Source organism: Ricinus communis, chromosome 3 (genome assembly GCF_019578655.1).
Source record: "Ricinus communis isolate WT05 ecotype wild-type chromosome 3, ASM1957865v1, whole genome shotgun sequence".
Taxonomy (NCBI): domain Eukaryota; kingdom Viridiplantae; phylum Streptophyta; class Magnoliopsida; order Malpighiales; family Euphorbiaceae; genus Ricinus; species Ricinus communis.
In genome coordinates, this window is record NC_063258.1 from 26,394,555 (window position 1) to 26,410,398 (window position 15,844).

Here is a 15,844-nt window from a genome sequence, read left to right on the forward strand (position 1 = left end):
ATTTAAACTCAATTATAAATATTTATTAATATTTTGTAAAACTTAGAATATAAGATTATAATATATATAAGATTGAATTAGATTAATTAGTTATTCCAATTAGAATTAGGAATATATTACAAATCGGTTTAGGATTAAATAAATTAATTATTGATTATATTATAAATAATCTAAGGCGGGCTCTTGGAAAGGCATAAAAACTCCAACACATACCACTATTTTCTTTAACTCTCTGTTCGACACAACTATCCATGATCGCACCTCCATCTCGTCAGTGTAAAAAACCAACCCCTGCATCCGCGATCACCACCACCACCACCACCGTTACATCAAGCAAGCTGAAGCTGGTATGCAGATTCAATGGAGCATTCCACGTAAAGGCAACATCAACGAAGATTATCTACATTGGTGGGGAGACACGTATTATATCCGTCGAGAGGAACATGGACTTGCCAAAACTCCGTTTTAGAATATCCCAACTTTGCCCTAATTTACATTCTTTCTCACTCAAGTACCACCTTCCTGTTTCCGGGTCAGGATTAGGGTCCGAACCTAAGGATTCTCCTTTAGTTTCGATTTTATCAGACGACGACGTCTTGTGTATGATTAAGGAGTATGATAAGTTGGAGTTGTACGGTAAGCATGCTAGGCTTTGGATATATGTGTGTAGTTGTGACAGTAATAATGAATGTGATCCACATAATTACAGTGATATTTCATTGAGGAAAATGAACAAATTACTGGCCAAACAATGGCCTTTGAATCTAAGGGATGGAAATTTGCATGTGCAGAATAATGGTTCAGTGAATTTGAATCATTTGCATAATTTGATGTCTGATCATGTGGACGCTAAGCAGGATTTACGACGGAATTATTATCACAATGGAATTCGAAACCAGCGGGACCATCATCAAAGTGTTGGATTGGATGGAAGGGTTTCAGTGGGAAAATGCTATTATGGGCTTAGGGCAAAATCAAACATTTCAAAGCAGGGACAATGTTTGAGATCATTTTATTTCTCTAAAAATTCAGGTTGTACACGGAATTTGAGTGAAGGAAGAAAAAGCCTGCTACATTCAAGTTTTTACGTATCAAGAGAGAAGAGTGGCTCTGCTGTCTCATTGTTTGGAAATTCAAAGTCCAGAGCTTGTGATTTTGCTCATGTGGAGAACATGGAATGCCAACAAGATCTCTTGACTGGTTCCCCATATAAACCGCATGAAGTTCCATATCAGAGTGTTTGTAATGAGCTACTCTCATTTAGCCAGCAGAAGGCTGACAACATCTCTGTTGTATATTGTGATTTGCAATCTAGCAATGTTCCTACAGCTGAATGCGAAATGGGTAAAGGAATTGCATCTTCGGTAGAGCTTTTGGATAACTTGTCATTATCATCAAAAAGAGTGGAACCTCCTGTTCCTTCTGTTGCTAATAATGATTTTGCTACTTCTTTGTTAACGAGTAAATCAAAGCATTTAAATCTTCTGGATGGAAACATTAGCACAGGCCCTGAAGCAGAAAAATCAAATGCAGACACATTGCATTCTTCTGCGTTTAATGCAATTGGCGTAGAGAAGGTACCCCTCTAAGCACACTTTTTTTCCTTATTTCAGTTCTATGACGTGATCTGAATGTATGTTCTAACTTCATTTTGACACAATCTGTTTTTTAGTCCGAAACCAGAGAAGGCATAAAATGCTCCAAGCTGATGGGTGGGATCTCTGATGATTTGGCTACTAGACAGTTGCAGGTAGTTAAAATGTTAAGGATATATGATTTCTATATCTTACACCTTTTTTTGTTTATTCAATGGAGGCACAAGGCAAAACGTATTCTGCCTTCTTCTGCAGACTATTAAAAATTCAGACCTGGAGCACATAAAAGAACTGGGCTCAGGCGCGTATGGAACTGTCTACTATGGAAAATGGAAAGGGTCTGACGTGGCCATCAAGAGGATAAAACCAAGTTGCTTCACAGAAGGCTCAATGGCGAAGGATCGATTGGTAATTATAAATTCAATTTTTTCACAAAGTTCTGAACTATCGAATTTCTGGTATTTATTTACTTCTATAGTAATCTAGATATCTGATGTGATTATTGCAAATTAAGACCAACAAATGGCTTGTCACTCAAGTAAACTAAATGCTAACTGCTTATCTTGCAATCAATCTTGAAGCTACTTTGACTTCTCGTCAACATTTCCTTGCTTATTAATCAGTATAAGTATGCTACTTGCTCTTAACAATAGAAGTGTGAATCGGGTGGTTACATGGGTATTGCGATTAACAAAAATGTCAACTTTTCTCCGTAACTTGTACGCAGGTCGCAGACTTTTGGAAGGAAGCTCACATACTTGGTCAACTTCACCATCCAAACATTGTGGCATTTTATGGTGTAGTAACAGATGGACCTGCAAATAACTTGGGAACAGTAACCGAGTATATGGTGAATGGATCTCTGAAGCAAGTTTTTCGGAGAAAGGATAGGTGTAGTAATTCTATCGTATTGATTTCACTGTATTGTTCATTTTAATCTCTAGAGAATTATTTATGTTAACAATTGAAATGTGAACTTTCTGCTCTTTGTTTTTGTGGTGCTTTATCTGAAATTGATGTTACAGAGATCTTGAATAATCTCTTTTCCTGCTTCTGGGTTAAGCACTAAAATTTGGTATTTAATCATAGATAGCCATTAGTTTTTAAGTGATTGCCATTAGTTTTATTGGTGCTTTTTGGGGCCACTACTTTTCAACTTCCCCAGAAGTTGTTCTTGACTATTAAACTTGCTACCACAATTCCCATGCATTAACATATGATCATTGCAAATTATTCAGGAAGTGTTAACTGTTGGCCTGAAAGTCACCTGGTTTGTGGTGTGGGGGAATGGATTTTCATTTTGTTTGTGTGATGAAGTGCTAGGCTTCGGCATTAAAGTGGATTTAATTCTCTGCTCAAGTCTTATATTGGCCAGAGCATCTTGCTGTTTCTGACGACAGTATTAAAACTCTAGTTGCTGTTTCTATCTATCGTTCTAAATCAAATATCATATATTCTATAGAGATGTATCAGAGTCAGTTTATTAGGTTTAGCATTCTGGTTTGGTATTTCATTTCACTAGTTTAAATGTAGACGGTACTTTTGAATAACCTGTTACCTTAGCATATATTTCTCTCTTCCCTGACATTCTCTTTCCAACTTACAGAACAGTTGATCGTCGGAAAAGAACAATATTAGCAATGGATGCTGCCATTGGAATGGAATATCTTCATGAGAAGAACATTGTCCACTTTGACCTGAAATCTCCTAATTTGCTTGTGAATATGAGGGATCCTTTGAGGCCAGTATGCAAGGTAAATACCTAAGAAGGAAGACTCTTTTGTCTGGATAGAGTTCTCTTGTAATTATTCACATAATGTAATTGAGCCTCATTGTCCTTGTTCTGCATTTCATCGACTCAGTTGAACATGTTTAATATATTGACTTCCCTTTTTAGATTGGTGATCTAGGCTTATCAAAAATTAAAAAGCGGACACTTGTCTCTGGTGGAGTAAGAGGAACCATACCATGGATGGCACCAGAACTTTTGAACAGCAATAACAAAATGGTGACGGAGAAGGTAGGATGGTGATTTTTGTACTCGTGAACACGAGCACTATCTTGTGTTTTTCTTTTTCTTTTCTTTTATTGTTCATTTGCTGAGTAGTTCGGCAACTCTGTGCAGGTTGATGTGTACTCATTTGGAATTGTTATGTGGGAGCTCTTGACTGGGGAAGAACCTTATGCAGACTTGCGTTCAGAAGAAATTATAGGTAAACTTGAATTAAGAATTATAATAACAAGTAAACGGGATTTTACCTCTAAAGAAGATTACCTCCTGTTTATTTATTTTAGACGCCATTTTTATGAAATTACAGAATTATAAATAGGCTTGCTTGATATAGCTCTCTTCGGTGTGGTGCTAAAATGATAAATTGTTAAAACATGTGTGATTCTTTCAGCTGGTATAATCAAGGGCATATTACGACCTGAAGTTCCAAGCTGGTGTGATCCAGCTTGGAGATCACTGATGGAGAGATGCTGGTCATCTGATGCCAAGTCTAGGCCAGCCTTTTCAGAGATTGCTAAGGAGCTACGTGCAATGTCAGCAGCCATGAACATAAAGTGACTAGATTGAGGCTTGTGCTGCGTTTTTTTGTGTAAATATCAGGAACAAAGTAGGTATGGTGAGAGGCATCTAGCTTTTAGTGCCTGCTGATGATAACCCCTTATGTTATGGGTTGGTGTGCCAGGTGGACAGTATTTTTGTTGTCACTGGTATGATATAGGGAAATGTAGATACGCCCTAATAACTAGTAGAGTCCCATTGTGTAGACCTGTTATCGAGGTAGAGGCAAGTCACTTTAGAATTGGATGAGCTTTGTAAATTTTTGGTTAAGGCTCCAATAGTATAGGAATGTCAATTGATAATCATAGCTATCTCTCTCCCTCTCTCATGTACACTAGCAACACTATACCAGCACAAGTATAGCTCGTGTGGCAAAGCCCCCTATTACTGTGGGTTCAATCTCCATCCTCCTCAACAATACTCATCTAACAGAATTTACATGTTAACGCTTTCTTTTTCTAAATCTTGTTTTTGAATTCTATTCTATTGTGAAACTTTAGGCTGATATTTTCAGGCTGAATTTTTTATAAATTTCAATTAAACTCTAAAAGTTCAACTTTGGTGTGGTTCAATTACTTTTTATAAATTTAAAAATAATAACAATTACATTTTTAAAGCTAATTTTGTGTATTTCACCGTGTAATTATTTATATATAATTTTAGAATAATGCAAAAGTTTTATTCTAACTTTCAAAAGAAAAATTTAAAAAAAAAAAAAATCAATCATGAACACGACAACTCCCACCACCACCTATGGTCCATCAATACAATATGTTTAGCAGGCGGTTTAGCGATACTGTTATGTAGCATATTGCTGCTCTAAAAGCTCCCAAAGCAGAAGGCGGTGATGATGTTGCTTCTTGGATGCATTCCCCTTCACAATAAGATCGACGTATGAATTTCTTTCCAGAAATTCATGGGAACTAAGGAGAATAAATGGGAGATTGTTTGGCCTTAGAATGGCTTTGAAAAGATGGGGTTTTTTTTTTTCTTCGGCTGTGTTTACAAGACAGAATCTTAACTAATTCTGAGAGAAAGAGAAGACACATGGTTGATGGGTGATGTTTGTGAAAAATGTAACTTGCATGCTAAAGTCTCTATTCATGCTCTTAGAGACTGCTTCTGTTTTGAGAGGATTTGGCTCAGGCTACTGCTAAATGACCAAATGGCTAGCTTTTTCTCATTGCCATTAGATCAGGGGCTATTTCTTGTTTGGTGATAATTCTGCAGGTTCATACAGATCCAGTTGCTGTCATTTTAGCCAAGGCTAAGTGCTTTACAAATGCCAATGCCAGCCTTGCTTCAAGCTCGTTGCAGATTCCTTGCGACCGGAAGGAAGAGAGGCTAATTGGTTGGTGTTACCTTCGAATGGGATGGGGCTATAAAGACTGCAAGTGGGAAGGCTTCTGTTGGCGGTGTTCTTCGTGGGACTGTGGCTTCCTGGTTTGCTGCAAATTTAGACTCCTCGTGTTTTAGCAGATGAATGTACTGTCAGAGCTGTGGTTTAATTTTTTTTTAATACGCAGTTCTCTACAATTTCAGCTCTGGAAAATAGTACTGTCAGTCACAAGACTTTGACGCTGGAAGCAAGTAAATAAATGCTCAATGACAAAAAAGAAAAAACGGATAGAGGGTCAATTTGGCCCCTCAACTTGTGTTAAGATGTCAAATAGATCATATTTTCAACTTTTTCAGCAAATAAGCCCAAGATTGTATTTCTAGGCTAAATTGATCCAAAATTAAACTAAGTCAAATGTTTATTAAACATGTGCCTAGAAAGAAGGTGGATAAAAGTTCTATCAAATAAAATAATATAATAAACTTTTCAAAAAAAAATAATATGACATAATAAATATTAATTTTGATTTTAGTATATAAATATTAAAAGCTTTATCTTCTAAACTTTTACTACTATTGCTATTGCTACTATTTTAGACCATCACAATCTTATTATTATTTTAAGCCAAATCAACCACCATATATTCGTTCAAGGTGATGAGTTTTCGATTAAACTCAACAATCTCAATACCACTCTTATCCTCCCATATGCAACCAACAAGAAATCTTCATTATTGTCACTGTAGGAGGCAACTGTAATTACAGTTTTCTTTTCATCTAGAGCTACTCAGTCGTTATTAACAAGAACAACAAGAAGGAGAAAGATGGATTTCTATTTATGACTTTATTGATTTAAAATGCAAGAGATACAAGTTTAATTTTAAATCAAACAACTAAAATAAAATGTAACATTGGTGCTCTCTTCCTTTTATAGATTTTTAAAATTATTTTAAGAAACTCGTTGATTTTAATAGAATAATTTTTTTCTACAATTCTTGAATTATTTATGTTTGTTGGGTGAATCTCATCTTGAAATTTTAGATAATAATGATGATTACAAATAATTTTATTATAAAGGTGTGATAGTGGTTTTAATGCAATAGTATGTGTGTTGGTGGTAGCATATAGTTGTGCCATTCTATTTAATGCTAATTTATGGTGGTTGGGAAAAAAAAAAAGATGAAATATACATGGTTACAAGGCTACACTAATGATGGTAGGATAGTTAATCAGAGAGAAGAAAAGTATGTACGATGGTTATGGCAACGAGAGAAAAAGGATATCGAATATGGTGGTGGTAGCAGTATAATAGTATAATATATGAGATTAATAAAATTTTATAGATTTTCTTTAACATTAAAAATAAATACATTTGAGTTTTAGATTATTTAGTTAATTTAAAGGGGAGTTGGTAATACACACATCATAGACTTTCAAATTTAGATTAATTTGTCTCGAAAATAGAAAGTTTTGAGTTCATTTGCTGAAAAGGTTAAAATCTGATCTATTTGATCACTTGACACAAGTTGAGGGGCAAACTGACCCTTTATCCAAAATTAAACACTCACCTTAACTTTTTCTTTTAAAGAAAAAAGAAAACAACAACAACAGCACAAAACGGCGCCGACTTAGCCATGACAAATTCAAAAAAATTATAAATGAAAAAGGAAAAATCCAAAAAGATGAGCGAACCCGGGTCATCCACGTCAGCAGGGGGTGGGGTGGTGTCTGCTAAGATGCTTCTTCTTTATGTCTTTCTCTTTCATTTTGTTCATTTCCTCTCTTTCTCCCATCTCTCTCCCTCTCTCAAAGAGCCCTAAATTAGTTCTCTCTCTATTCCTCTCTCGCGTCGTCTAAAGTTAAACTCGATCTCTCTCTCTCTTCTAGGGTTTCACGATCTAACAAAGAATTACCCAAATTAATTGATCGAAGGAAGTGAATTCGAGAGAGATTAAATTAATTTTTTCCCCAAATTCAAATTCTCTATATTAAGGTAAACTCGCTTTTTTTCCTTAACAAAAAGGGAATAATTAAACTTGGATCTGATTCTATACTGTCTCTCTTCCGATCTGACTATTCTATTCGATTGATTTCTTTCTCTTTGTTTTTATTAAGTCGTTTATGTTACTAGATGTTTTTTTAGCTTTAATGAGTTTGAATTTATCGAAATGGAAAGTAAACTGGAGTCTTTCCTCATTTAGGTGTTAGCTGTTTCAGCTTGAATTGCGGACACAAGTCAAAGTTTCAATTTTTAAAAAAAATATATCTTAGGGTTTGGTCTGGTGCTGCTTTTTTAATTTGAATATTTGCAGCTGGGTTCATGTGTATTATTTATTTTTAGACTGGTATGTATTGTTATCAGTTCAATGGAGCTTCTATCTCCAAGTTACACGATATTTATACAATTAATCTCTATCTCCTTTTGTTTTTCTAACTTTTATATCTCTGTGAAAGGGATTAGTCGGTCTCTGAATGTTTATGTGTATACACTTGCAAGCAGCTTTAGCTGTAGTCTGTTGCTTAGATAGAAGGTTAACCCATTTGAGTTTGTATATAAATTTTGGTTTTTATTTATTTTGTATTTATCTTGTTTCTCTCATTAACTCTATCTTCCCATTTGGAGAATTTCTCCTTTTAGACTATGGTTAATTTTGATTTCTTCTTTGCTTGTTTATTAGTGTCTATTTTATAACTTTTTTGCGTGAGGTTTAAAGGACTTGTTGATGTTAAAAACTCTCAAAGCTTTATGTAAATGCCTTCAGGTGTTATTGATATTGATATGAAATGACAATGAGCTTAATTTTGATTGTTCGTCTCATGTATAATCTTTATGTGCTTTGTTAGAGCTCAAGTCCTTGTGTTGCTGTACCAATAGTTGTATAATCTCAAAATGCCAAAGGATAGAAGACATCGTTCTGTATCTTTTGATAGGTTCAAGGCATCTCCTTACACATGCAGCTCTAGTCATAGCAGGCTATCTTCACCCAAGATTCCCTCTGAAACTGAGGAAAATTTAAAGGAATGGGAGGAGGCCAGGTGCCCTGTGTGCATGGAACATCCTCATAATGCTGTTCTCCTTGTATGTTCATCCCATGAGAAAGGTTGTCGTCCTTACATGTGTGATACCAGCTACCGCCACTCAAACTGTCTTGACCAGTTCCGCAAGTCATTTGCTGAGACTTCTATAATCACACCGCAATCAGAAGAAAATAGGATCACAACCGCTGATTCATCTGCTGTTGTGAGCTCAGAATTAACTCTTACAGTGGAACAAAATGAGGAAGGGCCTTCATCTACTGGAACCATTTCTTGTGAGAAGAAGGTGCAGCCGACACTGGTGTGCCCACTCTGCCGGGGCCATATAAAAGACTGGATTGTAATGGAGCCTGCTCGCCATTTTATGAATGCAAAATCGAGGAGCTGTGCTTGTGAAACTTGTGAATTCAGCGGCACATATTCAGATCTGAGGAAACATGCAAGGATTGAACACCCTCTTGTTCGACCGTCACAGGCTGATCCAGAGCGGCAACGTAGTTGGAGGATGCTAGAGCGCCAAAGGGACCTTGGGGACTTGATTAGCACACTTAATTCTTCATTTGGAGAAGAGAGGGGGGAGGACAGTGTTTTGCCAATTGATGATGGAGGTTGGCTTACTGTATTTTTTCTTATAAGGGTGTTTCGACCTGGGTCTAGTCCAAGAAGTAGTAGCTGGTCTGGTACCTCAAGAGCCAGAGGGCAGGTGAGCTTCAGGAGAAGATCTACCCGACTTTGGGGGGAGACTCATGATGGGGAAACTGGATCTTCTTCCAGAGATGAGGAGAATGACTCTTCAGATGGTGGGTCAGGCCCTTGGAGGCGCAGTGAGCGCATTCGACGACGGACAACACCTGACCAATTGTGATTGATGAACTTTACAAGGGCAGGGTCAATTGTTTTGTTAAGCTGCTTCAGCTGTAAGTCTTGCTCTGATATCTTTGTTGCTTGATTGGTATGTTAATGGAGAAAAAATATATATACTTTGACCTACCTTCATATTTGGTTTGGGTTTCAGGTGGAACAGAAGGGAAGATTCCATGAGCACTAGTGTCTGTTCCACTGATTGTGGAACAGTTTTACTTTCTAGTTGCTTGAATGTTACAAGTGCGAGCAAATTGTAATTTGGAAAAGAAAATCTTTTTTTAGTAATTTATATATTGGCCAGTTAGCTGGTTCTTTTACTTTGCAATGTGTTGCTGCTGCGGGTTATGTCAATATTTTTCACTTGAACAAGTAAAGCTCGAAATAAATATGTTAATGGCTGCTGTTTAAGGGCTGTTGCTTTCTATCATTGTTTGGTAATAGCCCGGTTATGTTCTCTCATTGTTTTATTCATTTGACAGTCTCAGCCAACTCTTGCTTCCCTCTCACCCACCACGGCCATGGAGATGGATGGTTTGGTGCTCCAGAGAAAAAGAAAAAAAAAAAAAGTGTACTGTTTAGGCTTTTCATTGGCGCTGTATCTAGCTTGTGTAACTCAGAATTAGAAATTGTTTAGATGAGAGATCTGAGATCTGATACAGCCAATAGTTGTTTGTTTGTGACTGAACACTTGTATTAAAGCGGTTAGTAAATATCTAATAACCAAAGAAATAGCAACTGATAACTGATTTAATTTCAATCAGCTTTTGATCGTATCAGTTTTATTTTAGAATATTTTTTTATTATTTGATAGACGATTTAATTTTTTATTTATTTGGTTATTATTATTTTTATTATAAAGTATTAAAAATAATTTATTCTAAATTAGTTTTATATAATTAAACTTTTAAATAAATATTATTTTAAAATTTTAAAAAATAAAAGTATTTAAAAATAGTTAGTTTGTTATTATTTTTAAAAATTTTATAAAATAATATTAAATATTAAAATTTTTATTAGATTGTATCTATTAATTTGATTTTGTAATCAAAATAATAATTAATGATCATGCAATCTATAGATAAACGATTACTTTATTATAATTAACTAACACATATAGTATTAAACTAAGCATGCAGACTCCTCATGAAAGGATAAGAATATTAATTGAATCTTTATAGTTAAGGGATTTGGATTGAGTTTGAAAAGAAATCATTTTAGTAAAATTTTATTGGTTTTTATTTGAAATTTTATATTTGACTTGATAAAAAAATATCAAATTTGCGTGAAAATTAGAGCATGAGTTTGTATTATAAATGAGTACCAAATCTTACTAATATAGATTATTACAATTATATATTATATAGATTATGTACGAGTAATTGAGAATTATACAATTATATAATCTTGAACATTACTAATTTAGATTATTAAAATTATATATAATTGTACTAAAAAGGATTAGTTAACTATAAACATATGCTATTCGATATCGATATAGAATTATGGTATATGTTCAACATAATTTATTGAATTTATATACTTCTTAAAGAAAATATAAAAAGGAAAAGGAAAACACTTTTCTTTAAATCTAAAAACCGTGAATTTTCATAAAATTTTAGATAGATAGACAACTCAGTCAGCCTTAGTAATTGAGTTAAAAATTTCAGATAGATAGACAACTCACTTTTCTTTAATAGAAAACATCATTCAACAATTAACATGATTAAAAAATGAAAAGAAAAAAGTATGAAAATGACGTTAGTGTTTGTCATATTAGAATTTATTAATATTTTTTCTCGTTTTAATAAGAGTTTTACTTTTTAAAAATGGTAAATATTTTATATTTTGATATTAAATAATTAATATATTATATATCTTTTAAATTTTATAAATATATGATAATAATTTATAGGTTTAATATATAGATACAGACATACATTAAGCCTATATAAGAATTTTCTACTAAATTAATTCTGTGAAAGGAAACTTTTTAGATATAAATGAAAAGTATCTATCTTGGCTTTTTCTTTTCCTCGGCTTCATTGGCCGAAGCTTAGAGAGTGGAAGTTGAGGGCTGTTAGGAGAAAGAAAGATAGACCGGAAAAGTCTTTAATAATGATTGAAGGCTGGAAACATTAAGTGGTGGAGAGAGGAAACGTGGGAGTTATTTATTTATTTATTTGTTTGTTTCTTTAAAGAGTTTAGTGTTGTTGTGAATAAAGTGGATTTTTTGGCTTTCACATGATCTCTATTGGGTTTGTGTTTTTTATGAATTCTGGAGTATATTGTCTGTTGTAATTGGGATAGTGAAGCAATTTGAGAAAATTGAAAACCCATTAATTTCCGGTTGTTGATGATTTGAGTAAAAGTGTTTCAATTGCAGTAGCAGCAAGATTTTTGGAGTGATCTGGCGATCATATAGATTGAGGATAAATTAGTATTATCTGGACGAGGATTTGTCTATTGTAGCTATTAGTATCATTTTAGATTAGTGATCTGGTAAGCTCTCTTATATATGAATATAAACGACTGTTGTTGTTTGGTTCTATGATTAGGATCATGGTTTCATGTATTTTTTAATTTGATTGATGGATTACTGCGATGATGATGTATTTACAAACTCAATAATTCTATCACTGGAAGCTTTTTGAATGCTAGCATGTTAATATGTTATAATAGCTATAAACTGACTCTTTTTATTCCTTTACTCGCGAGAGTAGTATATGATTATCTGCTCTATAGGAACTTATGCTGCAAAATCAAGAGAAATTGCTGGTTGCCAAATTGGAAACATGATGTGAATTCACTTCAAGTTTCTACTGCCATTTCTTTTTATTATTTTCTTCTGCCACATTCACTAGCCAAGCAGATGCAGTGCCCACCTTTTTGTTTAGCTTACATATATGGTATAGTATAATGGACTAAATGGTTGATGGAATGAAACTATGTTTTTCTAGTGCTTTTTCTTTTGGATTTTAAGATCAGTAATGTGTGGAGTTCTGTGTCAATTTCACAGTTCAAAACCAAGAAAAAAGGAGGCAAGAGATTGAAGATGATGAAGAGTTTTTTAACATTTACTGGTGGGTCCAATCACACCAGCTCAGCATATATTAACTGGAGTTAAATACTCCAATGCTACAGTTAGGAATTGAATTGTGCTCAACGGCATCACTTTGAAGACTATAGGATCATATTGGAACCAAGAAAAACTTTAAGTTCCAATCTGACTATTAGCGTAAACATAAGGGTCAAATTTGCACCTTTTCCCTGAAGAAAAACAAGTAACATGATTTTGGCGCATGATTAGGCTAATATAACACAGCCACCTTGTCCTTGCTATATTTTGCCCACTTTTTATATCTTATTTTCCTTTTCCCAAAAGAAAAATTAAAAATCATTCAAAAGCCAAAAGGAAAATCCAATACCCAATTTCTTTTCTTCATTCTTTTCCTCTCTGGTTAGATTATGGACCTTTAAGGAACCCAGATTCACTTTGTTCCTCATCTCTCTCCAATGGACTAGTTACTATACAAGGCCAAAAGATTTCTGGCTTTTTTGGAGGGAGATTTTTCTTTTCTAATTTAAAGAAATATTCTTTTCTTTCTTTTGCTGATGCTAATGGGGGCAGAGAATATCCCAAACTCGAGCTCGCAAAATGAGAACTTGAATAATGGCACAGAAACCCAGGTGGTTTTGAATGTTTATGATCTCACCCCTGTCAATAATTACACTTATTGGTTTGGCTTTGGGATATTCCATTCCGGCATTGAAGGTTTATTCTCATATTTTTTTGCTAATGATTTCTCTTCCTTTTTTGCCTTTAATTTATGTTTATTATCTTTTTATACCCATTTTATTGAGGCTCCTTAGATGTTGAATCTGTGAGGAAAAACTCCATGGGTTTTGATTGCTGGTACTTTTTTGTGATTAAAAAATGCAGTCTTTTTGCGATTGAAGGTTTGGGTTCTAAAAATCATAGTGTTTGTTAATGTTACTGACTCGAAACGTTCTTTTCTGTTCCTATTTTTTTGGCGTGATGAATAGAAGAATACTGTTGAAATGTTTGATTGGTGTACTGGAGCTAATACTTGTAGAATTTACTGGATTGAAATTTTTGTTTGATTTTATTGATTTGTAACTTTATAGTTTGAACACTGCTCACAAGGAACTTTCAAGATTTTAGTATTATGTTGTTCATTGATATGCTTAGTTTTTAGAAAGAAAATTGATATGCTTAGTCCAAAATGATTAGGCTCCTTTCTTTATCTCTTTATCTATGCAGTACATTCTGATATGTGAATTCATGATTGTCATACAGAGGGCGTACAATATCAGGTCTTCCCGTGGTTATTATATGTTGTTAAATATGCAATACTTTTGATATTTTGTCCAGAGTCTTTGGGAGAGTAGTTTTGTGCTAGGGATGAAAGACGTGAACTTGACATTTGACTCTATGTTGATAATCCCTCTTTCTAATCTGCTGAGCTAGAACTACTTCTTGATATGTGTGAACAGTCCATGGTAAGGAGTACGGATTTGGAGCCCATGACTTCCCAGTCAGTGGGGTTTTTGAAGTGGAGCCAAGGAGCTGCCCTGGTTTTATTTATAGATGTTCCATCCCTCTGGGCCGCATAAGTATGCCTGTCTATGAATTTCGGACATTTATAGAAAGTGTGGCTTCTGAGTATCACGGAGATACCTATCACCTCATCTCTAAGAATTGCAACCATTTCACAGATGACATCTCTGAGAGATTGGTAGGCAAGGGGATACCTGGGTGGGTAAATCGGCTTGCCCGGTTAGGTATGTAAATTCTCCCTAGAAGTTATACCTTTAGTACTTACTCAATAATTCAACTTGTACTACAGTGGTTGGGATATCAATTGTTATAACAAGCACATCTCGAGCTTCATGCTCAATTTAGGCGTTGAGCTGTGTGTTTAAGGATCATTAGAGGATTGTTATGCTGAAGAACTTCTTAAAATAAATTCCAGTTAGTTCTTTTTAAAAGATTTGAACCACATGATAATAACTGTCTCTATATTAGGTGATAAGACATTTCAATATTGTGTCAGTTACCCGAGAGATGAATCAACTTCATAATCTTCATATGGATAAACTCAGAATTTCAGAAGATAACAAATTGTTTTTATCATCTCTGTGATAGGAGCAACCAATGTGTACAATAGTAGTAACATTTGTGCAGGATTTGATTTATAGAATGCCACACATAAATGTTGAGAAAATTGAGTCTATTCAAAAATATCCTTTATTGGGAGTTTGAGACTCCAAGTTAGGCGGGAGCATGGTTGGATAATGGCCTTGTATCGTGACGATATGAGGATTGATACTTCGGTAGATTCTGACTTTGCAGGACTTGGTTTTTTTATTAATAAATTTCTTAAAAAGAATCATTAGGAAAAAAAAGGAGAGAAAATGAGAAAAAAGAGTCTTGTTTTCTTGCTTCCTTTTGCTTATTTTGCTTGTAGTTTTGCTGCACCAAGATTGAAACAAAATAACAGTGCATAGTTGGTCCAAAATTCAGGTGCTTTATGCAGTTGCCTGCTTCCAGAAAGCCTTCAAGTAACTACTGTTAAACAACTGCCTGAATACCATGAATGCACAGGTGTGCATCCCTTCCTTGAACATTCTTTCATTTGGTAGATTTCGACTAACATCTTGATTTTCGTAAAAGTCTGGTTGCTATAACACAGCTGATGGTTATGACTTGCTTGTTTCCCATTTCGGTAAATATATCCAGAAGAAGATGGAAGTGAATCGTTGGTCACCACTACACCCCGTGAGTCAACAGAGATCGATGATGCAGATCAAGAGAAGCACTTGCTGTCCCCAAGTGCTGGAAGTGGAGAAGTGGCTTTTATAAAAGAGACCCAGAAGTGAATCTAAGATGATTATCTTTGTTGAGAATTGTGGCTTGGACTTGGAAAGGATGAAACCTGCTTCTCACTTTTGGAAGGCTGAAAGTTCAGCATCACCATTTGATTGTGTGCATGCATGGTCATTCATCTGGTTGTAACTTTATTGAATTCTTCTCATTATTCTTTTTCTGGTTTTTTTATCTCCATTTCTTTTTCCTTATTTGTTTGTTTTATTTGTTGTAGTTTGCTACGATAGTTTGTGCAATTATTCTGTATAATCATTTTTGGAAGTGGAAACAGCATCGTGAGTGGTTAAGCTTGTCCAGGGAATAATCTGTTGGAGGAATACTTCTGGTGCCTCGTCAGTCCCTGTTTTAGTCCAACAATCATGCTCTCCTGAGTCAAGAAAAGGGGAAAAATGGTAGAAAAAAATTAGTTTTGATGAAGATGAAGATAAACCTCACATTGTCCTTGCAGATGCCAAATTTCTACTTCTGGCAAAGTCGATAGTTATATTCATTAGCTAGGTCATAAAAAGTGATCTGAGCAACAAATCTATAATT

The 15,844-nt window shown here is 34.6% G+C and overlaps 3 protein-coding genes across 10 annotated transcripts; all 3 read left to right on the forward strand.

Moving 5' to 3' along the window:
- Positions 1-212: 212 nt before the first annotated feature.
- Positions 213-4,720, forward strand: LOC8275839 (serine/threonine-protein kinase A-Raf). The gene is made up of 8 exons (XM_002524401.4): positions 213-1,577; positions 1,673-1,750; positions 1,851-2,003; positions 2,323-2,486; positions 3,202-3,349; positions 3,493-3,615; positions 3,721-3,808; positions 3,998-4,720. Exons 1-8 carry the CDS (start codon positions 252-254, stop codon positions 4,162-4,164), a joined length of 2,247 nt encoding a protein of 748 aa, XP_002524447.2. The 5' UTR covers positions 213-251; the 3' UTR covers positions 4,165-4,720.
- A 2,549-nt stretch (positions 4,721-7,269) lies between these two features.
- LOC8288964 lies at positions 7,270-10,159 on the forward strand. Of its 3 annotated transcripts, none has more exons than XM_048371919.1 (3): positions 7,270-7,495; positions 8,347-9,455; positions 9,882-10,159. In XM_048371919.1, exon 2 carries the CDS (start codon positions 8,393-8,395, stop codon positions 9,401-9,403), a length of 1,011 nt encoding a protein of 336 aa, XP_048227876.1. In that variant the 5' UTR covers positions 7,270-7,495; positions 8,347-8,392; the 3' UTR covers positions 9,404-9,455; positions 9,882-10,159. The 3 variants fall into 3 exon arrangements, with proteins under 3 accessions (XP_048227876.1, XP_025014083.1, XP_048227877.1); XM_025158315.2 differs by lacking the exon at positions 9,882-10,159 and adding an exon at positions 9,554-9,829 and having other exon boundaries at positions 7,271-7,495; XM_048371920.1 differs by lacking the exon at positions 9,882-10,159 and adding an exon at positions 9,554-9,829 and having other exon boundaries at positions 7,271-7,495; positions 8,434-9,455.
- Positions 10,160-11,418: 1,259 nt separating this feature from the next.
- On the forward strand, positions 11,419-15,606 carry LOC8269555 (deSI-like protein At4g17486). Of its 6 annotated transcripts, XM_015722553.3 has the most exons (6): positions 11,419-11,901; positions 12,145-12,308; positions 12,419-12,482; positions 13,918-14,205; positions 14,948-15,028; positions 15,164-15,606. In XM_015722553.3, exons 2-6 carry the CDS (start codon positions 12,306-12,308, stop codon positions 15,301-15,303), a joined length of 576 nt encoding a protein of 191 aa, XP_015578039.2. In that variant the 5' UTR covers positions 11,419-11,901; positions 12,145-12,305; the 3' UTR covers positions 15,304-15,606. The 6 variants fall into 6 exon arrangements, 5 of the variants coding, with proteins under 5 accessions (XP_015578039.2, XP_015578041.1, XP_048227878.1 ...); XM_015722555.3 differs by lacking the exon at positions 12,145-12,308; XM_048371921.1 differs by lacking the exon at positions 12,145-12,308 and having other exon boundaries at positions 11,421-11,559.
- The last annotated feature ends 238 nt before the right edge of the window (positions 15,607-15,844 follow it).

Excerpts from the sequence above, each read along its gene's own strand:
- LOC8275839 (XM_002524401.4), top strand. The coding sequence starts at position 252 with ATGATCGCACCTCCATCTCGTCAGTGTAAAAAACCAACCCCTGCATCC. Across the intron at positions 2,487-3,201 it reads GTTTTTCGGAGAAAGGATAG|AACAGTTGATCGTCGGAAAA; the intron begins GTGTAGTAATTC and ends TCCAACTTACAG. Across the intron at positions 3,350-3,492 it reads CTTTGAGGCCAGTATGCAAG|ATTGGTGATCTAGGCTTATC; the intron begins GTAAATACCTAA and ends TTCCCTTTTTAG.
- LOC8288964 (XM_048371919.1), top strand. The coding sequence starts at position 8,393 with ATGCCAAAGGATAGAAGACATCGTTCTGTATCTTTTGATAGGTTCAAG.
- LOC8269555 (XM_002524399.4), top strand. The coding sequence starts at position 13,015 with ATGCTAATGGGGGCAGAGAATATCCCAAACTCGAGCTCGCAAAATGAG. Across the intron at positions 13,175-13,917 it reads ATTCCATTCCGGCATTGAAG|TCCATGGTAAGGAGTACGGA; the intron begins GTTTATTCTCAT and ends ATGTGTGAACAG. Across the intron at positions 15,029-15,163 it reads TGAATACCATGAATGCACAG|AAGAAGATGGAAGTGAATCG; the intron begins GTGTGCATCCCT and ends AAATATATCCAG.